Source organism: Salvelinus sp. IW2-2015, linkage group LG14 (genome assembly GCF_002910315.2).
Source record: "Salvelinus sp. IW2-2015 linkage group LG14, ASM291031v2, whole genome shotgun sequence".
Lineage (NCBI taxonomy): Eukaryota > Metazoa > Chordata > Actinopteri > Salmoniformes > Salmonidae > Salvelinus > Salvelinus sp. IW2-2015.
The window spans coordinates 31,083,558-31,111,542 of record NC_036854.1 but is presented as its reverse complement, the minus strand read 5'-3'; the positions used below and the strand labels follow the sequence as shown (position 1 = coordinate 31,111,542).

The window sequence follows — 27,985 nt, the reverse complement described above, 5'->3', positions numbered from 1 at the left end:
TCACTCATACGTTTTCAAGGGCTACTATTGGACAATGGGAACACCCACTAAACATTAAAACCCTGTTGCTGAATGCTGATAGGCCGAGGCTGCCGGCGGGTCCCGCCCCCGCGGTGGATTGTTTGGAGTGGCCAGACCGCCAGGGACACAGGATGGCAGCGCGATCAGCAGGAGTATCTAACGGGACATGCGGACGGACTTAAATCTATTACATTTCTGACTGCTGGTGAGGGTTTTTACTATGCTTTTATATGTCATGATAAGAATCGGAATGTTACTCACCAAACTGTTTATATTTGGCCTTAATTGAGTATTTTTTTAATATGGTAAATTGCGTTAATCCAAATGGCCAAACTACAAAGTCGACCACTGACTGGACGTAGCGGCCGGCCACCACTAGTGGACCCCAGTAGAAGATAATGATAAAGCACAAGGGGGTTCTGTGTCCAAGGCCCGATTCTTTCAATTCAACTCTTGACTATTACTGCACACTCCATTTGGCAACCGCCTTGCTCGGAACCGCTTGATTATTGTTCACTAAAACGTACAAACGGCATTTGATTTAGAAAGTGTCCGGCTATAAAATATTGTAACAATCTGTGGCGGAAGGAAAATCGAATCGGTATCGGGAAGCGAAGGTGCGGGAACTTTGATCGTGCTTGCCATCAGTTCTGTGTGCATGTCATGTGTAGGCTATGTTGTGTGTGCACTGACTGCAGCCAGCACACAGACGGCTGCTTTTGTTTCTCACTCACACTTTACTGAAAGCAAGAGAGATTAACTAGCCTACAATGTGAATTAGACTACATTATTCGATGAATTTAGGCAGTGACACGTCAGTTATAAGGGTTACTTGCGATAATTAAGCAATAAGGCCCGAGGATGTGGCCAATATGCCACGGCTAAGGGCTGTTCTTAGTTAAGACGCAACGCGGAGTGCCTGGGTACAGCCCTTAGCCGTGGTATATTGGCTATATATCACAAACCCCTGAGGACTCTTATTGCTAATATAAACCGGTTACCAATGTAATTAGAGCAGTAAAACTAAACGTTTTGTCATACCCCTGCTATATAGTCTGATATACCATGGCTTTCAGCCAATCAGAATTCAGGGCTCAAACCCCCGAATTTAGAATTAACAGACAGTTTTTATTCACAAAGATATAGGCTATTAGGGAGAATAGCCATATTGTATATTGTCGAAAAAATGAAGATCCAGCCATGTCGGAGTAGGAGTTTTTACGTCATTTTTACATATCTTGCAATATTTATGACCTCACCACAAGCTCTCCAGCCTCCTTCAAAGCAAGAGGCTGTACCTGACTCATACATTTATAATGTTTCCCTGCTCCGACCTTAATAGAATTTCGGTGTCCATAGTAAAATGTGTGTCTGTGTGGAGGGTCTTTAGGGAGACAGGAAGCACATCCTCCTGGTGGCAGCAGTCAGGATGTCTCTCTGGTGAAGTTCAAAGGCCCTCAGCTCTCTGAGCTCTGGAGATGGCTAATGTACGGCTAATGGTACATCTGAGAGGCTACTGCTAATGGTATAGCTAAGAGGTTACATGTGTGTATGTGCATGGCAGAGATAGTCCTGGGTGTTTGTATTAGGACTACTCATTGACTTCCTGCAGTTTCTTTCTCCACCTCACTCTCTCCCCCCTCACTCTCTCCCCACCTCCCTAACTTTCGGCAGGTAGCCTACCGGTTAAGAGTGTTGGGCCAGTAATCGAAAGGTCGCTGGTTTGAATCCCAGATCCGGCAAGGTGGAAAAATCTGCCTCTGCCCTCCAGCAACCCTCAACAACAACTGCTCTCAGGGTGCCGTGGACATTGATTAATGCAGCCCCCCACACCTCTCTGATTCAGAGGGGTTGGGTTAAATGCAGAAGACACATTTCAGTTGAATGCATTGTTGTGCAACTGACTAGGTATTCCCTTCCCTCGCTCTCTCCCACTTTCTCTATTTACTGTTTTTCCATGTCTCTCTCTTCCCCCTCTCTCACTCTTTCTCTCCGCTCTTCCTTTCTGAGTGGAGTGTCCTCTTTTCAGGGGATGTTAAAGGAGGGGAGGGGGAGGGGAGGCATGCATGGGAGCACTTTGCTGTTGCCGTGTGAACGGAGCTCCATTGTCCCTGGAACCTTTCAGAGTGGCTTCCCTGAGGTCCCTGCTTGCCCCTCCCCCACCCCCACTCACTCTCTAGACACACACACACTACTTACTCTCTCTCTTTCTCTCTTTCTTTTCTTGTACACACACGTTCCCTCCCTCTCTCTCCCCATTCCCTTCATTGGCCCACTTCCCTACCTCTAATGATGTCGCCTTGTTGTTGGGACCATTCTCACACCAGACAAAACAAACTCATGGCTCTGCAGAACTTCCTCATTTGAGGGTTACAAAGCAGAGCAGATCAACACATTTCACACACTGGTGTTTTTATATGATAATGTGGGCCTGGTTCATCATCTGGTTGAATACGCAAACCATGGTGCTAATTGGCTGTTTTCAGTGTGCTTTGTGGCAGCAGACGATGATGTAATTTATTCTTTGTTGTCCCATATTGGTATGTGGCTGCAGGCAAGGCTTGGCGAGGGGTATTGGACCGATGCCAGCTGAGGACCCTGCCCATAGCCTTGTGGGGAGGTTGTTTTTTGGTTGTCAGAAATGTCTCTTTTCTCTGTCAACACCCCCGAGCTATTATGATGCTGTCTATTCATCAATGACATACATGGCATAGCCTACTAGATCTGAATTAGAGAATGTCTGAGGGGTCAGCTTTTCTTTTGGGTGTGCGGCATTATGCATTTCGTTTCGTGCACACAAATCAAATTGTATGTATCACATTTAGCCAAACACAACTAGTGTAGACTTTACAGTTAAATGCTTGCTACGAACCTTTCCAACGATGCAGAGTTTAAAAAAATAAAATAATATAGTAACTAACACGAGGAATAAAATACACAAGAATGGACCTATATTACAGGGAGTACCAGACCAGAACAATGTGCAGCTATATACAGGAGTACCAGATCAATGTGGAGCTATATACAGGGAGTACCAGTACCAGATCAATGTGGACCTATATACAGGGAGTACCAGTACCAGATCAATGTGCAGCTATATACAGGCAGTACCAGATCAATGTGGATCTATATACAGGGAGTACCAGTACCAGATCAATGTGGAGTTATATACAGGGGAGTACCAGTACCAGATCAATGTGGAGCTATATACAGGGAGCACCAGTACCAGATCAATGTGCAGCTATATACAGGGAGTACCAGAATCAATGTGCAGAGGTACAAGGTATTTGAGGTAGATATATACACGAAGGCAGGGTAAAGTGACTAGGCATCCAGATAGATAAAAAACAGAGGAGCAACAGCATCTGATGAGTGTAAAAGTGTGTGTGAGTATATAGTGAGTGTGGTGTTGTTTATATATATTATATATAGTGAGTGTGTGTGTGTGTATATTTATATATATATTTTTAAAATATTTTATTTTTTATATGTAAAAAAAAACACTCACTAGACTTTACATACATACACTAGACTATATACACACACCCACTAGACTATAGACTTATATAGTCTAGTGTATGTATATACAGTGGGGCAAAAAAGTATTTAGTCAGCCACCAATTGTGCAAATTCTCCCACTTAAAAAGATGAGAGAGGCCTGTAATTTTCATCATAGGTACACTTCAACTATGACAGACAAAATGAGAAAGAAAATCCAGAAAATCACATTGTAGGATTTTTTTATGAATTTATTTGCAAATTATAGGTGGAAATAAGTATTTGGTCACCTACAAACAAGCAAGATTTTGGCACTCCACAGACCTGTAACTTCTTCTTTAAGAGGCTCCTCTGTCCTCCACTCTTACCTGTATTAATGGCACCTGTTTGAACTTGTTATCAGTATAAAAGACACCTGTCCACAACCTCAAATAGTCACACTCCAAACTCCACTATGGCCAAGACCAAAGAGCTGTCAAAGACACCAGAAACAAAATTGTAGACCTGCACCAGGCTGGGAAGACTGAATCTGCAATAGGTAAGCAGCTCGGTTTGAAGAAATCAACTGTGGGAGCAATTATTAGGAAATGGAAGACATGCAAGACCACTGATAATCTCCCTCGATCTGGGGCTCCACGCAAGATCTCACCCCGTGGGGTAAAATGATTCCAAGAAACGGTGAGCAAAAATCCCAGAACCACACGGGGACCTAGTGAATGACCTGCAGAGAGCTGGACCAAAGTAACAAAGCCTACCATTCAGTAACACACTACGCCGCCAGGGACTCAAATCCTGCAGTGCCAGACGTGTCCCCCTGCTTAAGCCAGTACATGTCCAGGCCCGTCTGAAGTTGCTAGAGAGCATTTGGATGATCCAGAAGAAGATTGGGAGAATGTCATATGGTCAGATGGAAACCAAAAAATATAACTTTTTGGTAAAAACTCAACTCGTCGTGTTTGGAGGACAAAGAATGCTGAGTTGCATCCAAAGAACACCATACCTACTGTGAAGCAATGGGGGTGGAAACATCACGCTTTGGGGCTGTTTTTCTGCAAAGGGACCAGGATGACTGATCCGTGTAAAGACAGAATGAATGGGGCCATGTATCGTGAGATTTTGAGTGAAAACCTCCTTCCATCAGCAAGGCATTGAAGATGAAACGTGGCTGGGTCTTTCAGCATGACAATGATCCCAAACACACCGCCCCGGGCAACGAAGGAGTGGCTTCGTAAGAAGCATTTCAAGGTCCTGGAGTGGCCTAGCCAGTCTCCAGTCTCAACCCCATAGAAAATCTTTGGAGGGAGTTGAAAGTCCGTGTTGCCCAGCAACAGCCCCAAAACATCACTGCTCTAGAGGAGATCTGCATGGAGGAATGGGCCAAAATACCAGCAACAGTGTGTGAAAACCTTGTGAGGACTTACAGAAAACGTTTGACCTCTGTCATTGCCAACAAACGGTATATAACAAAGTATTGAYATAAACTTTTGTTATTGACCAAATACTTATTTTCCACTATAATTTGCAAATAAATTCATTAAAAATCCTACAATGTGATTTTCTGGATTTTTTCTTTCTCATTTTGTCTGTCATAGTTGAAGTGTACCTATGATGAAAATTACAGGCCTCTCTCATCTTTTTAAGTGGGAGAACTTGCACAATTGGTGGCTGACTAAATACTTTTTTGCCCCACTGTATATTAGTCTAGTGGGTGTGTGTATATAGTCTAGTGGGTGTGTATGTATGTGTGTAATATATATATATAGTCTAGTGGGTGTGTGTATATAGTCTAGTGTGTGTATGGATGTATGTAAAGTCTAGTGAGTGTGTACAGTTGAAGTCGGAAGTTTACATACATTTAGGTTGGAGTCATTAAATCTCGTTTTTCAACCACTCCACAAATTTCTTGTTAACAAACTATAGTTTTGGCAAGTCAGTTAGGACATCTACTTTGTCCATCATACAAGTAATTTTTCCAACAATTGTTTACATACAGATTATTTCACTTATAATTCACTGTATCACAATTCTAGTGGGTCAGAAGTTTACATACACTAAGTTGGCAGTGCCTTTAAACAGCTTGGAAAATTCTTAAATGATGTCATGGCTTTAGAAGCTTCTGATGGGCTAATTGACATCATTTGAGTCAATTGGAGGTGTACCTGTGGATGTATTTCAAGGCCAACCTTTAAACGCATTGCCTCTTTGCTTGACATCATGGGAAAATCAAAAGAAATCAGCCAAGATCTAAGAAAAATAATTGTAGACCTCCACAAGTCTGATTCATCCTTGGGAGACATTTCCAAACACCTGAAGGTACCACGTTCATCTGTACAAACAATAGTACGCAAGTATAAACACCATGGGAACACGCAGCCATCATACCGCTCAGGAAGGAGACGCGTTCTGTCTCCTAGAGATGAACGCACTTTGGTGTGAAAAGTGCAAATCAATCCCAGAACAACAGCAAAGGACCTTGTCAAGATGCTGGAGGAAACAGGTACAAAGGTATCTATATCCACAGTAAAATGAGTCCTATATCGACATAACCTGAAAGGCCGCTCAGCAAGGAAGAAGCAACTGCTCCAAAACCGCCATAAAAAAAGCCAGACTAAGGTTTGCAACTGCATATGGGGACAAAGATCATACTTTTTGAAGAAATGTCCTCTGGTCTGATGAAACAAAAATAGAACTGTTTGGCCATAATGACCATTGTTATGTTTGGAGGAAAAAGGGGGAMGCTTGCAAGCCGAAGAACACCATCCCAACCGTGAAGCACAGGGGTGGCAGCATCGTGTTGTGGGGGTGCTTTGCTGCAGGAGMGACTGGTGCACTTCACAAAATAGATGGCATCATAAGGAAGGAAAATTATGTGGATATATTGAAGCAACATCTCAACATTTACATTTACATTTAAGTCATTTAGCAGACGCTCTTATCCAGACATCAGTCAGGAAGTTAAAGCTTGGTTGCAAATGGGTCTTCCAAATGGACAATGACCCCAAGCATACTTCCAAAGTTATGGCTTAAGGACAACAAAGTAAAGGTATTGGAGTGGCAATCACTAAGCTCTGACCTCAATCCTGTAGAAAATGTGTGGGCAGAACTGAAAAAGTGTGTGCGAGCAAGGAGGGCTACAAACCTGACTCCGTTACACCAGCTCTGTCAGGAGGAATGGTCCAAAATTCACCCAACTTATTGTGGGAAGCTTGTGGAAGGCTACCCGAAACGTTTGACCCAAGTTAAACAATTTAAAGGCAATGCTACCAAATACTAATTGAGTGTATGTAAACTTCTGACCCACTGGGAATGTGATGAAAGAAATAAAAGCTGAAATAAATCGTTCTCTCTACTATTATTCTGACATTTCACATTCTTAAAATATAGTGGTGATCCTAACTGACCTAAGACAGGGAATTTTTACTCTGATTAAATGTCAGCAATTGTGAAAAACTGAGTTTAAATGTATTTGGCTAAGGTGTATGTATACTTCTCACTTCAACTGTATATAGTCTAGTGGGTGTGTGTATATACAGTCTAGTGAGTTTGCGTGGAGTCAGTGCAGATAGTTTGGGTACCATTAATTCACTATTTAGCAGTCTGGCTGTTTAGCAGTCTTATGCTTTGGGGGTAGAATCTGTCTCGGAGCCTGTTGGTCCGAGAGTGACGCTCCGGTACCGTTTGCCGGACAGTAGCAGAGTGAACAGTCTATGACTTGGGTGGCTGGACTCTGCCAATTTTCCGGCCCTTCCTCTGACACCGCGTGACAATGTGGTCCTGGATGGCAGGGAGCTTGGCCCCAGGGGTGCACTGGGCTTTTTGCACCACCATCTGTAGAGCTTTGCAGTCAAGGGGCGGTGCAGTTCCAATACCAAGCGGTGAGGCAGCCATCCAAGATGCTCTCGATGGTGCAGCTGTATACATTTTTGAGGATCTTAGGGCACATGCCAAATCTTTTCAGCCTCCTGAGGGGGAAGAGACGTGTCCTCTTCACGACTGTGCGGGTGTGTGTGGACCATGTTAAGTTCTTAGTGATGTGGATGCCAAGGAACTTGAAGCTCTCAACCCGCTCCATAACAGCCCTGTTGATGAGGATGGGGACATGCTCTCCCCTCTTTCCTCTATAGTCCACGGTCAGGTCTTTGGTCTTACTGACATTGAGGGAGAAATTGTTGTCCTGGCTCCACAGTGCTAAGTCTCTGACCTCCCTGTAGGCTGACCCATCGCCGGCGGTGATCAGGCCTTCCATCGTTGTGTCGTAAGCAAACTTGATGATAGTGTTGGAGTCATGCGCGGCCACGTAGTCGTGGGTGACCAGGGAGTACAGGAGGGGACTAAGCACACATCCCAGAGGGGCCCCTGTGTTCAGACTCAGTGTGGCGGAGGTGTTGTTGCCTACCCTCACCACCTGGGGTCGGCCCGTAAGGAAGTCCAGGATCCAGTACCAGAGGGAGGGGTTCAATCCCTGGGTCTCTAGTTTGGTGATGAGCTTGGAGGGGTTTATGGTGTTGAACGCTGAGCTGTAGTCTATGAACACCATTCTCACATAGTTATTTCCTCTCTTGTCCAGGTGGGAGACGGCAGTGTGAAGTGCAACTGAGATTGTGTCATCTGTGGATCTGTTGGGATGGTATGTGAATTGGAGTGGGTCTAGGATGTCTGGATGATGGTGTTMATGTGTGTCATGACCAGCCTTTCAAAGCACTTCATAATTACAGATGTTAGTGCTACAGGGCGGTAGTCATTTAGGCAAGTTACCTTGGATGTCTTGGGCACAGGGACAATGGTGATAAACTTGAAACAAACATGTTGGGATTACAGACTGGACAAGGAGAGATTGTAAATGTCTGTGAAGACACCTGCCAGCTGGTGTGTGCATGCTTTGAGAACGTGCCCTGGTATTCTGTCTGGCCTGGCGGTTTTGTGATTGTTAACCTGTTTAAACGCTTTGCTCACATTGGCCATGGAGAGCGAGACCACACAGTCATCCGGAAAAACGGGCTTTCACACAAGGCGGAGTGCTATATTCCTTGAAGCGAGCATAAAATGCATTTAGCTCGTTTGGGAGTTCTGCATCGCTGGGTTTCCCTTTGTAATCCGTTATCGTCTGCAAGCCCTGCCACATACAACGAGCGTCGTAGCCGGTGTAATTTATTTACCTTCCTCCTATATTGTCCTTTTGCATGTTTGATGTCTCTTCGGAGGTCATAGCGGGACTTCTTGTATGCATCCGTGTCCGTTCATTGTAAGCGGTAGCTTGAGCCTTTAGCTAGATCCGTTTTTATAATCACTGTGGGGACGACAGCGTCTATGCTCTTATTGATGAAGCCCGTGACTGCTGTGGTATAGTCCTCAATGTTATGTGACACTGGGAGGAACAGGACGTAAAGATGCGGAGACAGCTAAAACAGGAAGCAGGAATGGCCACTCAGATGTTCTTTGGGTTCCCTCTTTCATCTGCTGTAAAATCTGTCTTAGAAACAGGATCAGCTTAGACCCCAATTGCATTGGACAGTGTGTGTGTGTGTGGGTGTTGGTCTGAAATGTCAAGTGAATGTGTCTGAGCGTGAGTGTGCACGGCACGGGAGAGTCAGTGTGTGTGTGTGTGTGTGTGTGTATACAAAACATTAGGGACACCTGCTCTTTCCATGACAGACTGACCAGGTGAAAGCTATGATCTCTTAATGACGTCACCTGTTAAATCATTCAGTGTAGATGAAGGGGGGAGACAGATTTAAGAGGGATTTTTATGCCTTGAGACAATTCAGACATGGATTGTGTATGTGCTCCATTCACATGTTGCGCAGTGGTCTAAGGCACTGCATCTCAGTGCAAGAGGGTCGAATCCAGGCTGCATCACATCTGGCCGTGATTCGGAGTCCAATAGGGTGGTGCACAATTGGCCCAGCGTCGTCCAGGTTTGGCCGGGGTAGGCCGTCATTGTAAATAAGAATTTGTTCTTAACTGACTTGCCTGTACATTGACTTACCGTACATTGACACTGTACCGGTACCCCCTGTATATAGCCCCGCTATTGGGCAACGTTAGGTAGTTGACATTAGCCTTCTACATCTGGAACTTCCATCCTCTCAGGCCAGGGGCACAATGTATTTTATGTTTGGATCAGAATCCCCGTTATAATCATTGGCCAGTACGGAGAATTAAATAAAAAGACAGGTACAAATCCCTATCTTCATCCATGGCTAGTTTAGGAAAGGGACAATTTTAGCTAGCTAGCCACCGGAGGACAACAATACAACGAGATGCAACAACTCAATTTGTTGCATCCCCCCTCTTCTACGCTGCTGCTACTCTCTGTTATTTGCTATGCATAGTCACTTTAAAAACTCTACCTATGTGTTCATATTYCCTCAATTACCTCGACACCGGTGCCCCCGCACATTGACTCTGTACCGGTACCCCCTGTATATAGCCCCGCTATTGTTATTTACAGCTGCTCTTTAATTATTTGTTATTCTTATCTCTTACCTTTTTTTCTCCTCTCTATTTTTTGTTGGTATTTCTTAACTGCATTGTTGGTTAAGGGCTTAAGGGCTTGTAAGTAAGCATTTCACTCTAAGTTGTATTCTGCGCATGTGACTAATAACATTTGATTTGACTAGTTTATTTTCCCAATAGTTTAATCACTCTGCTGTCTACTACTACTGCCTGGCCACTTGGTCTCGTCTGGACACCGTTGTATGCCCAGCCTCACTTACCCTGTCTACTACTACTGCCTGGCCACTTGATCTGGTCTGGGCACCGTTGTATGACCAGCCTCACTTACCCTGTTTCCAAAAATAATATTGTGTGTTTGTTAGTGTGTGCTAATACGTCTGGCCCATTGACTAGCTGTGTGTGTGTATATCAGTGTCTCTCTGCATTGTGTGTGTGCTTATAATACTTACAGTAGTTATAACTTACCAAATGTAGAAAAACGTGTCTGTAAACACATCCATTATGAAAGTACAGTGTGTGTGATATCATATGTATTATGTGCTTCCTGTGTAACAGTGTGAGGTGTCACCATGCCTCTGGTGAAGAGGAACATTGACCCGCGCCACCTGTGCCGGGGGGCGTTACCAGACGGCGTCGGCAGTGAGCTGGACTGTGTGATGAACAACACCCTCTCCTCCATCATCCGCCAGCTCAGCAGCCTGAGTACGACACGCAGAACACACAGAGCACGCAGAACACACAGAGCACGCAGAACACACAGAGCACGCAGAACACACAGAGCACTAACCACAGACTACGTAGAACTACATGCGCTTTCTACCGTAGTGACAACAGTGACATAACACTGTCATTGTACTATTCCCCACATATAGGTGTGTCACCTATGAGTAACATGCGTATGCTCATCATGTTATACTGTTAAATCCTCTCATAAATAACCTCTCATCTCATAGTCACCATGCTGCAGTGCTGTTTGACATTTTGACAAGACCTGATGATATAGTGATGTCTAAGAAGCGATTGATTTGTCAGTGTTCAGTGAAACAGGATCTGGGATAGAGGTGTCGAGGTCAAGACTGGACTCACACTGTCATCATACACCCACGGGAGGTGGGGGGGGGTACAGTATGTCATCCTGTTGAAATATTTCTAAAAAATCTATTCATCCAGACGTGTGTGTACCAGTAGTGGTGTGTGAGTAAAATCACTGGGGAAGCCAAGCCAGGGGGAAAATAACTCATATTTTACAACCCATGTGGTGTGATAATTGCGTTGTTTTCTCTATAACCTGTTAGTTCATATGCCTTGCCCCTGTGATATATAGGCCTAAGGCCGAGGCAATAAGAAGACAGAATCAATTCAACCACACCTTTGTTTCATCCCAAAACCGGGGAGCAACCMCTGTCCGGTGAAGTCCACAAAGCATATTGCATGTAACAAACAGTTACAGTACATGACCTACAGCATGGTCAAGAAAGTTCATGTTTCCAATATTTTCGGACTAATTAACAACTATTGATTTAGAACTACTGAGAGTTACTGCAAGTCTCAAAGTTAAACAGGAGCTGCCTCCACTAGTCCTGCAACATTTCAACATCATCAAATCATTTATGCTTAGTCTAATACATTGATACAACTAAAAGATGCCAAAAATGATTTCGTCCAATCAATGTAAGCTAAATATGTCGCTGTCCATGGTTCTGATTTCTGTGTGTGTGTTCGTGCAAGTAGAAAAACATGTTGACACCCTACTTGTAGAGACATCTAATCCTCCTCTCTTTCATGTTGATGAAACGGTCTATGACGGTACACTCTTTTATTTGTTGTTGTCATAGGCTACCTGGCTAAAATGCTTGGACGCTAGCCTAGCTTCCTTTCATGGGCAACGTTAGCTAGTTGACATTAGCCGTCTACATCTGGAACGTCCATCCTCTCAGGCCAGGGGCACAATGTATTTTATGTTTGGATCAGAATCCCCGTTATAATCATTGGCCAGTACGGAGAATTAAGTAAAAAGACAAGTACAAATCCCTATCTTCATCCATGGCTAATTTAGGAAAAGGCCAATTTTAGCTAGCTAGCCACCGGTGGACAACAATACAACGAGATGCAACAATTCAGGTTGTTTCTATCAAAGACGTATTTCTCTGTGATAGGAGTGAAACCAAATCCCTTGACACTTTTTTTTTTTTTTTTGGTCCGAGAGGACCATTCACTGTTTAGCTCAACGCTCATTGGCTATTATCTTGTTTATTTTTTATCAAGGGAGGCCAAATGCTCACTGGCTTCCTTTGCATTCAGTGCTATGAGCAGCAACAATGTCATACTCTTTATGACCAGARGGAATCAGATAGATGGCCTACACATACGGAGACAGAGGGGCGCTGTTTCGCTCGCTTGGATGCTTTCTCTGAAAATTATGAAAACACAGAGATGAAAGATACTTTTTTATTATTTACTTGTTTTTGTCAATTTTGGCTTCACTTGGCATCCTTTAACAGTAATAAAACAGCATTAAACAGAGTTACTATGACTTAAGGTGTTATTGCCTGAATAGCCCTGCTGCCCCCATGACAGCACCCATATAATGTCCTGTGAAATATTTAGAGATGTACCTCTCTTATACCCAGTATCCAACCACCCTCTGGCTCTCTCTCTCAACTCTCCTTTATTGCTTTATTCGTCTTGCTCATACTTGTCCCCCGAAGCCCCCCCCTCTCAATTTTAATTCCATTTAATTTAAGGGCTTTATTGACATGGGAAACATATGTTTACATTGTCAAAGCAAGTGATATAAACAATAAAAAATGTTACAGTAAACATTACACTCACAAAAGTTCCAAAATAATAAAGACATTTCAAATGGCATGTTATGTGCAAATAGTACAAAAGGGAAAATATATAAACATAAATATGGGTTGTATTTACAATGGTGTTTGTTCTTCTCTGGTTGCACTTTTCTTGTGGCAACAGGTCACAAATATTGCTGCTGTGATGGCACACTGGTATTTCACCCAGTAGATATGGGAGTTTGTGTAATCTGATGGATATATTTATCTCTAAGATGTATCTAACATTTGGCAGGAGGTTAGGAAGTGAAACTCAGTTTCCACCTCATTTTGTGGGCGGTGTGCATATAGGCAGACCTGGCTCTCAAGAGAAGACAGGCTATTCTCAATAGCAAGGCTATGCTTACTTAGTCTGTACATAGTCAAAGCTTTCCTTAAGTTTGGGTCAGTCACAGTGGTCAGGTATCCTCTCTCTTTCTCACTTACTCTTTCTCTGTCATTGCAGTTTAGCATTTTTTGGGATGACTCATGTACTGGAGGCAGCTAAGCAGAGTGATAACTAGCTGGCACAGCCACAAAGTCATAAATCACATTTGAACGTGCTAACCCTAATTAGTGGCGCAGCGGTCTAAGGGACTGCATCGCAGTGCAAGAGGCGTCACTACAGTCCCTGGTTCGAATCCAGGCTGTATCATATCTGGCCGGCATTGGGAGTCCCATAGGGCAGCGCACAATTTAATTTTTTATTTAACCTTTATTTAACTAGGCAAGTCAGTTAGGAACACATTCTTATTTTCAATGACGGCCTAGGAACAGTGGGTTAACTGCCTTGTTCAGYGGCAGAACGACAGATTTTTACCTTGGGGATTCGATCTTGCAACCTTTCGGTTACTAGTCCAACGCTCTAACCACTAGGCTATCTGCCGCCCCAGTATATATCGAGATTTATCCATTGGCCCAGCGTTGGCCGGGGTAGGCCGTCATTGTAAATAAGAATTTGTTCTTAACTGACTTGCCTAGTTAAATTTAAAAATAAATGAAGACCAAAAGGCAAAATGTTTTCAATTTTTTACAATTTAGCCAATTTTGACTTTGCAGCTGGCCSATCTAGCGGAAATCGCTCAGTTCTGCCTCCAGGACAAGACTCATCCAATAAACATCTCTGCCATTGTGATTGTTCCTGTGGTGGGAGTGGGCCTTTCAGCAGCAGCTGTGTGGGTTAAATATAAACAAAGAGGGAGTCTAATCTAGAGCACTATCCCTGCCCAAATCTGTCCAGGTTAAGCAGATCATTCATTATTAAGCAAGTGAGGAGTTTCTTTATGGGGGGCAATGAGAGTGTTGAATTTAGTCAAGATAACCATGAATTGCTATTTTGATACGTGAGGCTGATTTGATCTAATAGAAGATTGGTAATGCTTAGGTTGTTACTAATGTACTGATAAGTGTGATGCACGTGACATCCCGGCAACTTTGAGAAAGAACACTTTATATCGGAGTTCTCCCTGTTGAAATGTGATATGGTATATGCATAATCATGAGGCTAGCATAGCATCTCACACTCCATTGAACACAGGCAGTTGACATCAACACCCCTCATAGAATATTCATTTTTTWAATTTTTATATATAACGAGATTTATCCACCAATCCAAAAAGGACTAGGCAGGAGATTGACAACCCGCTGTTCCGCTCTGTGGACAACTAATTCCATTGTTAGGGCGGAGGCATACAGATGTAGGATCTTCATTTGAGCCATTTTTCTACAGCAGGAAAATAAACCTGCAGGAACAGGAAATGTGAAGTATTATATGGATTATAATTAATAGACATTTTTGTAGGGGTTAATACATTTTACGTAAGGGAAAATCAAGTCTGAAATTTCAAAGTGGAAATTWSMAACTTCAGAGGCCTTTTTAAACCTCAAATATACTACAAGTTTTACAATTCTTGCATTGCAGGAAGGTTCTCCTGCAACAGGGTGAGCAAATGAAGATCCTATGTCTATAAGCATCTCGTCATTATATCCATATCTCTTGTATAAATGACTGGGCACAAAGGCCTGGAGAGCCTGAACTAGGGACAGGAGCTGTGTGTTTGTGAGTACGTATGCGTGTGCTTATGTTGATGCAGTAGGTCCTGTGTGTGTGTGTGAGAGACAATGTCAGAACCATAGAGGGATCGGACCTCAACATTCTGAACCTCCTTTTCTTCCTCTAAATATTTGTCCAGTGGTCATCCTGTGCGTGCGTGGGTGTGTGCGTGCGTGTGTGTGTGCGTGCCTCTGACACAAAAGTTAGTGTGAAACATTTTGACGCCTGATCTAAACAGATGTTCTCTTGCAAAGATTGATTGTTTGTATTTTTCCTCTAGGACCTCACATGACAGTGATGCCCTGGTCTATTTGTGAGTTCAGTTTGTTAATAGAAGAATGGTAGAAATGTGCCTTTCGATAGTCCCGTTCATCTAGTCCATCTCAATGGATTGCTCCTACCAGTCAGGCTTTAATGTAATTGCTGTCTTTAACAATGGCTGTATCTCCCGTTGTCTGGTTGTTGCTTAGTCCTGTTAATATCTGCCTACTGTTGTCATAAACAGAACAGTTGCTCTATTTCCTCAAAGTGTGCTGCATACTGTATGCATAATTTAGTACACCAGAATGTCATGTTAACCACATACGATCCATCTGTCTACTCTTGTACTGCAGGTAAACATGCGGAGGACATCTTTGGGGAGCTGTTCAACGAGGCCAACACGTTCTACCTGAGAGCCAACTCCCTGCAGGACCGCATCGACCGTCTGGCTGTCAAGGTCACCCAGCTGGACTCCACTGTGGAGGAAGGTGAGACAGGGGTTAGAGGTCACAAGAAACAGGAAGTGGTGTCAATACTGGTTGCCACAGTGATGTGAGGTCCTTTGCATTAGTGAGTTAAGTCAGGTGTGGAAAAAGTGCTGAAACTGAGGATGTACAATGCATTCGGAAAGTGTTCAGACCCCTTGACTTTTTCCACATTTTGTTTCATTGCAGCCGTATTCGAAAATATATTCAATTATTTTTTCCCCCCTCATGAATCTACACACAATACCCCATAATGACAAAACAAAAACAGGTTTTTAGAAATATTACATTTACATAAGTATTCAGACCTTTTACTCAATASTTTGTTGAAGCACCTTTGGCAGCGATTACAGCCTCAAGTCTTTGTGGGTGTGACGCTACAAGCTTGGCACACCTGTATTTTGGAATTTTCTCCCATTCTTCTCTGCAGATCCTCTCAAGCTCTGTCAGGTTGGATGGGGAGCGTCGCTACACAGCTATTTTCAGGTCTCTCCTGAAATGATCAATCTGGTTCAAGTCCGGGCTTTGGCTGGGCCACTCAAGGACATTCAGAGACTTGTCCCAAAGCCACTCCTGCGTTGTCTTGGCTTTACTTAGGATCGTTGTCCTGTTGGAAGGTGAACCTTCGACCCAGTCTGAGGTCCTGACCGCTCTGGAGCAGGTTTTCATCAAGGATCTCTCTGTACWTTGCTCCGTTCATCTTTCCATCGATCCTGACTAGTCTCCCAATCCCTGCCACTGAAAAATATCCCCACAGCATGATGCTGCCACCACCATGCTTCATCGTAGGTATGGTGCCAGGTTTCCTCCTTTGCATTCAGGCCAAAGAGTTCAATCTTGGTTTCATCAGACCAGAGAATCTTATTTCTCATGGTCTCAGTCCTTTAGGTGCTTTTTGGCAAACTCCAAGCGGGCTGTCGTGTGTATTTTACTGAGGAGTGGCTTCCGTCTTGCCACTCTACAATAAAGGCCTGATTGGTGGAGTGATGCATAGATGGGAGAATCTTCCAGAAGGACAACCATCTCCACAGAGGAACTCTGGATCTCTGTCAGAATGACKATCGGGTTCTTGGTCACCTCCCTGTCCAAGGCCCTTCTCCCCTGATTGCTCAGTTTGGCCAGGAAGCCAGCTCTAGGAAGAGTCTTGGTGGTTCCAAACTTCTTTCATTGAAGAATGATGGAGGCCACTGTGTTCTTGGYMACCTTCAATGCTGCAGAAGTTTTTTGGTACCCTTTCCGAGATCTGTGCCTTGACGTAATCCTGTCTCGGAGCTCTACAGACAATTCGTTCGACCTCATGGCTTGGTTTTTGCTCTGACATGCACTGTCAACTGTGGGGCCTTATATAGACAGGTGTGTGCCTTTCCAAATAATTTCCAATCAATTGAATTTACCACAGGTGGACTCCAATCAAGTTGTAGGATGATCAACGGAAACAGGATTCACCTGAGCTCGATTTCGAGTCTCATAGCAAAGGGTCTGAATACTAATGTAAATAAGGTCTTTCTGTTTCTACATTTTTAATACAAAAATGTATAAAAACCTGTTTTCACTGTCATTATGGGGTATTGTGTGTGGATTCATGAGAATAAAAAAAAAATCTATTTTAGAGTTAGGCTGTAATGTAACAAATGTGGAAAACGGGAAGGAATCAGAATACTTTACGAATTCACCTTAGAAATACTTTTCTCACACCCTGTCTGTCCCCCTCTCTTTTCTCCCATATCTCCCTCTCCCTCACCCTCTCTTTCTCTTGGTCCTTATCTCTCTGTTTGACCTCCCTCCCACCTCTTTCTCATGTTTGTTATTTCGCACTCTTTTTCTCCCTGTTTGTCCTCTCTCTCTGTCCTCAGTCTCTCTGCAGGACATTAACATGAAGAAGGCATTTAAGAGCAGTACCGCCCAGGACCAGCAGGTGGTGTCCACGAGGAGCGTTCCCATCCCTGTCAAGGAGATGTACAACCTGAGTGATAAACCTCCACCTCTCAACATCCTCTCCAAATATAGGTGGGTTATCTCCCCCTCCATTTCTATGATCTGGCTAACCTCTCTACTACCCAGGGCAGTGCAAACCCAGAGTCAAATACCTCACCAGATCTGTCTAACCTCTCTACTACCCAGGGCAGTGTAAACCCAGAGTTAAATACCTCACCAGATCTGTCTAACCTCTACTACCCAGGGCAGTGTAAACCCAGAGTTAAATACCTCACCAGACCTGTCTAACCTATCTACTACCCAGGGCAGTGTAAAGCTAGAGTTAAATACCTCACCAGACCTGTCTAACCTCTCTACTACCCAGGGCAGTGCAAACCCAGAGTTAAATACCTCACCAGACCTGTGTCATAAAACCTATCTACTACCAGGGCAGTGTAAACCTAGAGTTAAATACCTCACCAGACCTGTCTAACCTCTCTACTACCCAGGCAGTGTAACCCAGAGTAAATACCTCACCAGATCTGTCTAACCTCTACTACCCAGGGCAGTGTAAACCCAGAGTCAAATTACCCTCACCAGACCTGTCTAACCTCTCTACTACCCAGGGCAGTTGCCAAACCCAGAGTTAAATACCTCACCAGACACCTGTCTAACCTCTCTACTACCCAGGGCAGTGTAAACCCAGAGTCAAATACCTCACCAGACCTGTTCTAACCTCTCTACTACCCAGGGCAGTGTAAACCACAGGAGGCTGCTGGGGGGAGGACGGGTCATAATAATGGCCGGAACAGAGCAAATGGAATAGCATCAACACCTTCAAACCATGTGTTTGATGAATTAGAAACCCCTCCACTGATTCCGTTCCAGTCATTACCATGAGCCCGCTCTCCCCAACACTCCATGTGGCCGTAAACCCAGAGTCTCATAATGGAATGTTGTGGACTTCATTCCCATAAACCTGAGCCGTGTTTGGCCTTTGACCCTGTAGGGATGACCAACAAGAGGGGCTGAAGTTTCTACATGACCCTCCTACTTCTTCGACCTGTTGGAGAGAAACAATGCTGCAGGACACAGAGGACAAGAGGAGAGAAGAGAAAGAAGAACAAAGTAAAGTCTAAAGTCCTCTATCTTTCTTTCTTTGTATCTCTTCCTTCTCTTTCTCCACTAATATGTCTCTCCCTCCCAGGAGCAGAAGCGTTGTGTGGAACGGGACGTGCAGAGGGAGCGTGAGAAGGCGTGCGTAAGGCTCGGAACCGTTCGTCAGGAGTGGAATTGTTGGCCCTGGATAAGGAGCTGAGGCGCTGACCACCGCCACACACACTCGCTCCACCAGGGGCCCACCTCCGAGGGATCCCTGTCCCCTGAGATGACGGTCAGTCATCACGCCATACATACATATGATTGAGATAGTCAGCTCATCACACACGTACATACATATGATGAGATTGAGGTAGCCAGTCATCACACACGTACATACATTATGATGAGATGAGGTCAGTCATCACACACGTACATACATATGATTGAGATGAGGTCAGTCATCACACACTACAACATGATGATGAGATGAGGTCAGTCATCACACCACACATACATAACATATGATGAGATGAGGTCAGTCATCCACACACGTACATACATATGGATGAGATTGAGGTCAGTCATCACACACATACATACATATGGGATGAGATGAGTGTCAGTTCATCACACACATACATACATATGATGAGATGAGGGTCAGTCATCACACACATACATACATATGATGAGATGAGGTCAGTTCCATCACACACATACCATACATATGATGAGATGAGGTCAGTCATCACACACGTACATACATATGATGAGATGAGGTCAGTCTCACACACATACATACATATGATGAGATGAGGTCAGTCATCACACACATACATACATATGATGAGATGGAAGGTCAGTCATCACACACGTACATACATTATGATGAGATGAGGTCAGTCATCACACACATACATACAGATGATGAGATGAGGTCAGTCATCACACACGTACATACATGATTGCATGAGATAGAGAGGTCAGTCATCACAACACGTACATACATATGATGAGATGAGGTCAGTCATCACACACATACATACATATTGATGAGATGAGGTCAGTCAGTCCACACACGTACATAGCATATGATGAGATGGTCAGTCATCACACACATACATAGATGTGATGAGATGAGGTCAGCTCATCACACACGTACATACATATTGATGAGATGAGGTCAGTCATCACACACATACATACATATGATGAGATGAGGTCAGTCACACACACATACATACATATGATGAGAAGATGAGGTCAGTCATCACACACGTACATATACATATGATGAGATGAGGTCAGTCATCACACACGTACATACATATGATGAGATGAGGTCAGTCATCACACACATACATACATATGATGAGATGAGGCCAATGAAAAGTTTACACATGAACACATTTGCATTATAACATAATGTATGAATTGTAAAAAAGTATGGAATAATTACTTTTCTGTATAGATGATTACCCACTTAATAAGGTGTTTCCCCAGTGCTGTGCTAGTTTAGTCTCCCTCTGCTGTGCAGGGAGAATTTAGTCCTCTTACTCCCCCTGCTGGCCATGCTGTAACGTTTTCTCTCTTCTAGGGGTCTTGGGCCTGATCACATGGACCACCACCAACACCACTACCCTAACTCAACCAACCATGCTGGTCACGCCTACACATACTCCGGCCCACCCCCGAGTCTCCTGGCTGCTCAGCTGGCTGCCCAGGGACATGCCACTCTGGACAAGGACTATAGGGGAGCCACCCTGGGTCGCCCCCATGATGCTCCACCCCCTCCCCCACCCACTGAGAACATGAACGGATCTCTGCCACCTGTGGACTACAGGTCAGCAAGTGCACAGACACACACATACATAAACACCCTGGCAGACAGATGTGTAAATGCACACTCAAATAAACATTAAACTGTGCACACAGACAAATCCATGTGCACTCTTTTGTTGTCACTCTAAGATTTGGGTGAGTCTTGTGTCAGGGGATATCTGATCTGATGACGAACAACAGGCTTAATTCTCTGGGATTAAGCTTTAGGGTTATACTGTCACCCATACAAACCGAGTACAGCCCTGGTGCACTCAACTGCCTTGGTCTTGGCACGACTCCCCTATAAACTCTGTGCAAATAATGGCATCCTGTTATTCATTCTTCTTCAGTTGTCAGAGGATGTTAGTATGACATCGCTAGAAGTGAGATGTTTTTGTGGAGAGGCAGATAAACAAGATACTCTCTATTTCTGAAATGGTTATGATGATTAATACAGTATAATGCTTCATGCCCACGGTCTCACTTTGTCCCTTCTCTCTTCTCTTTCTCTCTCTCGCTCTCTTCCTCTCTACCTTCTCCCCCTCTCTCATTCAGTATGATGGAAGGATATGGAAACGGCCCTCCTCCCACTCTTCTCATGCCATCAGCACAATCTGCCTTTGCCACCCCCCCCGGAGGACCACTTCCTCCTCCAGGGCCAGTGGGATCAGCCGGTGGCTATGCCCCGACCCCACCACCACTCACTGGGTCTCTGATGGCTCCACCTCCCCCTATACCTCCGCCCCCTCCTCCAGGCTCCTCCTACGCTACCACTCCCAAGATGTCCTCCGTGCCCCACATTGCCCAGCCTGTTAATGATGCTCGTAGTGATCTGCTGGCTGCCATACGCATGGGTAAGAGTGTGTATCTCCATCTAATCCTCTGTGTCTCTGTGGCAGGGGTATTCTGTCTGTCTGTCTGTCTGGTCTGGTCTAGTCTGGACTGGTCTGGACTGGACTGGACTGGTATGTTTTGCATCGCCTGGTGCCCTGGGTGGGTGGATATTTCCCTTTTGGACCAATGGAATGGCCTAAAATTAGCAAACTGAGCTCACCCGGGGCCCCGGGCCGTGCCTTTTCTGACTGTGACTAACGTGTCTCTCTCCTGGCTGTAGGTATCTAGTTGAAGTGTATCTAACTGTCTCTCTCCTGGCTGTAGAGGTATCTAGTTGAAGTGTGTCTAACTGTCTCTCTCCCTGGTGTAGGTATCGTTGAAGTGATTCTAACTGTCTCTCTCCCTGGCTGTAGGTATCTAGTTGAAGTGTGTCTAACTGTCTCTCTCCCTGGCTGTAGGTATCTGAGTTGAAGTGTGTCTAACTGTCTCTCTCCCTGGCTGTAGGTATCTAGTTTGAAGTGTATCTAACTGTCTCTCTCCCTGGCTGTAGGTATCTAGTTGAAGTGTATCTAACTGTCTCTCTCCTGGGCTGTAGGTATCTAGTTGAAGTGTGTCTAACGTGTCTCTCTCCCTGGCTGTAGGTATCTAAGTTGAAGGTGTATCTAACTGTCTTCTCTCTGGCTGTAGGTATCTAGTTGAAGTGTGTCTAACTCGTCTTCTCCCTGGCTGTAGGTATCTAGTTGAAGTGTTCTAAACTGTCTCTCTCCTGGCTGTAGGTATCTAGTTGAAAGTGTTCTAACTGTCTCTCTCCCTGGCTGTAGGTATCTAGTTGAAGTGTGTCTAACTGTCTCTCTCCCTGGCTGTAGGTATCTAGTTGAAGTGTATCTAACTGTCTCTCTCCCTGGCTGTAGGTATCTAGTTGAAGTGTGTCATAACTTGTCTCTCTCCTCTGGCTGTAGGTATCTAGTTGAAGTGTTCTAACTGTTCCTCTCCCTGGCTGTAGGTATCCTAGTTGAAGTGTATCTAACTGTCTCTCTCCTGGCTGTAGGTATCTAGTTGAAGTGTGTCTAACTGTCTCTCTCCCTGGCTGTAGGTATCTAGTTGAAGTGTATCTAACTGTCTCTCTCCCTGGCTGTAGGTATCTAGTTGAAGTGTATCTAACTGTCTCTCTCCCTGGCTGTAGGTATCTAGTTGAAGTGTGTCTAACTGTCTCTCTCCCTGGCTGTAGGTATCTAGTTGAAGTGTATCTAACTGTCTCTCTCCCTGCGTAGTATCTAGTTGAAGTGTGTCTAACTGTCTCTCTCCCTGGCTGTAGGTATCTAGTTGAAGTGTGTCTAACTGTCTCTCTCCCTGGCTGTAGGTATCTAGTTGAAGTGTATCTAACTGTCTCTCTCCCTGGCTGTAGGTATCTAGTTGAAGTGTGTCTAACTGTCTCTCTCCCTGGCTGTAGGTATCCTAGTTGAAGTGTATTCTAACTGTCTCTCTGGCTTGTAGGTATCTAGTTGAAGTGTAGTCTAACTGTCTCTCTCCCTGGCTGTAGTTATCTGGTTGAAGTGTATCTAACTGTCTCTCTCCCTGGCTGTAGGTATCTAGTTGAAGTGTGTCTAACTGTCTCTCTCCCTGGCTGTAGGTATCTATTGAAGTGTGTCTAACTGTCTCTCTCCCTGGCTGTAGGTATCTAGTTGAAGTGTATCTAACTGTCTCTCTCCCTGGCTGTAGGTATCAGTTGAAGTGTGTATCTAACTGTCCTCTCTCTGGCTGTAGGTATCTAGTTGAAGTGTATCTAACTGTCTCTCTCCCTGGCTGTAGGTATCTAGTTGAGTGTTCTAACTGTCTCTCTCCCTGGCTGTAGGTATCTAGTTGAAGTGTATCTAACTGTCTCTCTCCCTGGCTGTAGGTATCTAGTTGAAGTGTGTCTAACTGTCTCTCTCCCTGGCTGTAGGTATCTAGTTGAAGTGTATCTAACTGTCTCTCTCCCTGCTGTAGGTATCTAGTTGAAGTGTATCTAACTGTCTCTCTCCCTGGCTGTAGGTATCTAGTTGAAGTGTGTCTAACTGTCTCTCTCCCTGGCTGTAGGTATCTAGTTGAAGTGTATCTAACTGTCTCTCTCCCTGGCTGTAGGTATCTAGTTGAAGTGTGTCTAACTGTCTCTCTCCCTGGCTGTAGGTATCTAGTTGAAGTGTATCTAACTGTCTCTCTCCCTGGCTGTAGGTATCTAGTTGAAGTGTATCTAACTGTCTCTTCCCTGGCTGTAGGTATCTAGTTGAAGTGTATCTAACTGTCTCTCTCCCTGGCTGTAGGTATCTAGTTGAAGTGTGTCTAACTGTCTCTCTCCCTGGCTGTAGGTATCTAGTTGAAGTGTATCTAACTGTCTCTCTCCCTGGCTGTAGGTATCTAGTTGAAGTGTTGTCTAACTGTCTCTCTCCCTGGCTGTAGGTATCTAGTTGAAGTGTATCTAACTGTCTCTCTCCCTGGCTGTAGGTATCTAGTTGAAGTGTGTCTAACTGTTCTCTCCCTGGCTGTAGGTATCTAGTTGAAGTGTGTCTAACTGTCTCTCTCCCTGGCTGTAGGTATCTAGTTGAAGTGTATCTAACTGTCTCTCTCCCTGGCTGTAGGTATCTAGTTGAGTGTGTCTAACTGTCTCTCTCCCTGGCTGTAGGTATCTAGTTGAAGTGTATCTAAACTGTCTCTCTTCCCTGGCTGTAGGTATCTAGTTGAAGTGTATCTAACTGTCTCTCTCCCTGGCTGTAGGTATCAGTTGAAGTGTGTCTAACTGTCTCTCTCCCTGGCTGTAGGTATCTAGTTGAGTGTATCTAACTGTCTCTCTCCCTGGCTGTAGGTATCAGTTGAAGTGTATCTAACTGTCTCTCCCTGGCTGTAGGTATCTAGTTGAAGTGTGTCTAACTGTCTCTCTCCCTGGCTGTAGGTATCTAGTTGAAGTGTGTCTAACTGTCTCTCTCCCTGGCTGTAGGTATCTAGTTGAAGTGTTTAACTGTCTCTCTCCCTGGCTGTAGGTATCTAGTTGAAGTGTATCTAACTGTCTCTCTCCCTGGCTGTAGGTATCAGTTGAAGTGTGTCTAACTGTCTCTCTCCCTGGCTGTAGGTATCTAGTTGAAGTGTATCTAACTGTCTCTCTCCCTGGCTGTAGGTATCTAGTTGAAGTGTATCTAACTGTCCTCTCTCCTGGCTGTAGGTATCAGTTGAAGTGTTCTAACTGTCTCTCTCCCTGGCTGTAGGTCTAGTTGAAGTGTATCTAACTGTCTCTCTCCCTGGCTGTAGGTATCTAGTTGAAGTGTGTCTAACTGTCTCTCTCCCTGGCTGTAGGTATCTAGTTGAAGTGTGTCTAACTGTCTCTCTCCCTGGCTGTAGGTATCTAGTTGAAGTGTGTCTAACTGTCTCTCTCCCTGGCTGTAGGTATCTAGTTGAAGTGTATCTAACTGTCTCTCTCCCTGGCTGTAGGTATCTAGTTGAAGTGTTCTAACTGTCTCTCTCCCTGGCTGTAGGTATTCTAGTTGAAGTGTGTCTAACTGTCTCTCTCCCGTGCTGTAGGTATCTAGTTGAAGTGTGTCTAACTGTCTCTCTCCTGGCTGTAGGTATCAGTGAAGTGTGTCTAACTGTCTCTCTCCTGGCTGTAGGTATCTAGTTGAAGTGTTCTAACTGTCTCTCTCCCTGGCTGTAGGTATCTAGTTGAAGTGTATCTAACTGTCTCTTCTTCCCCTGGCTGTAGGTATCTAGTTGAGTGTGTCTAACTGTCCTCTCTCCTGGCTGTAGGTATTAGTTGAAAGTGTGTCTAACTGTCTCTCTCCCTGGCTGTAGGTAACTAGTTGAAGTGATGGATCTAACTGTCCTCTCCCGTGGCTGTAGGTAATCTTAGTTGAAGTGTATTCTACTGTCTCTCTCCGCTGGCTGGTAGGTATCTAGTTGAAGTGTGTCTAACTGTCTCTCTCCTGGCTGTAGGTATCTAGTTGTTAAGGTTTTGACTCTAACTCGTCTATCTTCTCGCTGCCTGTGGTCTAGTTGAAGGTATCTAGTTCTTCCTGTAAAGTTTTCATAGTGAAGTGATCTAACTGTCATCTCTCCCTGGCTCGTAGAGTTCTAGTTGAAGTGTATACTAACTGTCTCTCTCCTGGCCCTGTAGGTATCTAAGTTGAAAGTGTAATCGAAACTGGTTCTCTCCCTGGCTGTAGGTATCTATTGAATGTGTTAAAACTGTCTCTCTCCCCTGCGAGCAATTATGCTTTCTAGGTTTAATGTCCTTCCTCTACAGGTATTAGTTGAAGTGTATCTAACTGTCTCTCTCCCTGGCTGTAGATCTATCTAGTTGAAGTATGGTCTAAATTCGTCTCTCTCCTGGGCTGAGGCGTAATTCCATAGTTGAAGTGTGATTACTGTTCTCTCTCCCTGGACTGAATGGTTTATCTAGTTGAAGTGTATTAATCTGTCTCTCTCCCTGGTGTAGGTATTAGTTGACGTGTTGTTCTTAATGTCGGTCTCTTCCCATGGCTGTAGGTATCTAGTTGAAGTTAATTCTGATCCTAACTGTCTCTCTCACCTGGGCTTTGTAGGTATCTAGTTGATAGTGTTCTAACTTGTCTCTCTCTTCCCTGGCCTGTAGCGTCAATCTATGAAAGTCTGTATCAGTTACTTAGCTGGTCTCTTCTCACCTGGCTTAGGTATCTAGTACTGAGAGTTGTGGTCTAAACTGTCTCTCTACCCTATGGCTGTTAGGATACTCTTAGGTTGAAGTGTGTCCTAATGTCTCTGTCTCCCTGGCGTAGGTATCTAGTTGGAAGTGTATCTAACTGTCTCTCTCCTGGGCTGTAGGTATCGTAGTTGGAAGTGTTCAACTGTCTCTCTCCCTGCTGTAGGTATCTAAGTTGAAGTGGTGTCTAAACTGTCTCTCTCCTGGCTGTAGCGTAATCTAGTTGAAGTGTGGTCTAACTGTCTCCTCCCTGCTTAGGTATCTAGTTGAAGTGTGTCTAACTGTCCTCTCCCTGGCTGTAGGTTATCAGGTGAATGTGTCCTAACTGTCTCTCTCCCTGGCTTGTCGGTAATCCAGTTGAAGAAGGGTCAGGAGCAGCAGGAGCAGCAGGCTAAGAGGGAGCCTGTAGGGAACGACGTGGCCACCATCCTGTCCAGACGCATCGCCGTTGAGTACTCCGACTCCGAGGACGACTCCGAGTTGGAGGAGAACGACTGGTCTGACTAACACACACACACACACACACACACACACACACACACACACACTCAAAAGCTGAAAAGCACATATAAACGTGCACGTTCACATCCACAAACTAAGAACCACTAAAATGTATGTGTACCAACACATGAACATAAGCTAACATTCACATACACAGACTCATACAGTCCCTGGTGTAGTAGGTATGTTTGTACAGTATATAAGCTGGGTGATCCTTGGTCACATGTAGCACTGCTGGGAGATCAGACTCCTGCATCAGCCGGCTGAAGGATTCAGAACTGGAACACTAGGGGTGAATTCAAGATGCATACTGTCATGTTCAGCTGCTATACAGACACTAACTGCAAACAAACGTTCAATTCAAAACTATTACGTTAACATTTAAGAATGCTCATGCAACGCTCTGGGCATCTTGAATACACCCCAGGAGACCACAGTGTCTCTGTATAATATGTTATCCATAATAACACTAGTAAAGCCCTGTATGTGGTGGCACCCCACGAATGGGGACTTATCTCATGTATGGTAACTATCTTAAGGGCGTCACTTGGAGAAATAGCAACCTCCCCTTGGACAGAAAATCTACTTGTCTTTTCTAATGTTTTTACTCAAACACTTATTAATAGTTAATCTGGGAAGCGACAAGCTTTTAATGTGTAGATTATAGGAACTGGAGGAAGAGAAGTCAGGGTGGACTGCGGTGGTCATGGTAGCGTTCAGGAGGAACAAATAGGAGACATGTTTTTAAAGCGTTTCCCAACTGTGTTCCTTCTGAACAATACCGGTGTGAGAGGGAGTGACCTGAGAGTGAGGCTGTGTTCCATCAACCACACTAACCATGTAGACCAGATGCGTGTATGTAGAGAGTTGGGCCAATGTGGTTTCTCTCTGAACATTCATAGAGCGGCACTTTCTCCTCAATAGCCGTTGCTAAGTGATGATTAACGCTTCTGCTTTGTGCTGTTTACCGCTGATAGTTTTCACAGTGAAAGCAGATGTGCAATTTGTTGACTTGGATACACATTATCCCCAATGCTAATCAATAAAAATGTCTGTTAAAGTCACTGCTCTGTTTTGCTTGATTACAGCGGGTCATTTCATAGGGAACTGTCAGAGGCGCTCTCGTATTGTTACAGCACAACAGTTCATTAATAAAGTTCTATATGAGCGCTAACATGGTGGCTGTGGTAAAACCTGGCCTAACTCTCTATATATGTGACTGATGTAGACTATTGACTGGGCATCCTCCTAAGTGGTACTCAAGAATGGATATTGAAACGTAGCTGGAGTGTGTGGTAAGAGTGTCTGATTGGAGATCAGAGAGATATGAGTGAAAGGAAGCTTAATGAATAACATCTGAGTCTATGATCGCTTAGTGATGTCTAGCAAAGATTTGGAAGCTGAAAAATAGATTGGATTGGGTTTAGGGTTGTCATGGTTATTTTTTGTAAAATCTGTAACCTTTGAACTCTGTGACCTTGAGAATAAATATGAAAATGGATATTCACAA

General features: G+C 44.4%; 1 protein-coding gene across 1 annotated transcript; it reads left to right on the top strand.

Annotated features, from left to right (window-relative positions):
- The first annotated feature begins 127 nt into the window (after positions 1-127).
- Positions 128-27,985, top strand: wasf3b (WASP family member 3b). The gene is given in 10 exon segments (XM_070446629.1): positions 128-226; positions 1,696-1,929; positions 10,531-10,677; positions 15,471-15,605; positions 17,456-17,609; positions 18,526-18,649; positions 18,724-18,903; positions 20,210-20,460; positions 20,994-21,300; positions 26,332-27,985. Coding segments are annotated over 8 exon segments (1,434 nt in total). The 5' UTR covers positions 128-226; positions 1,696-1,929; positions 10,531-10,544; the 3' UTR covers positions 26,482-27,985.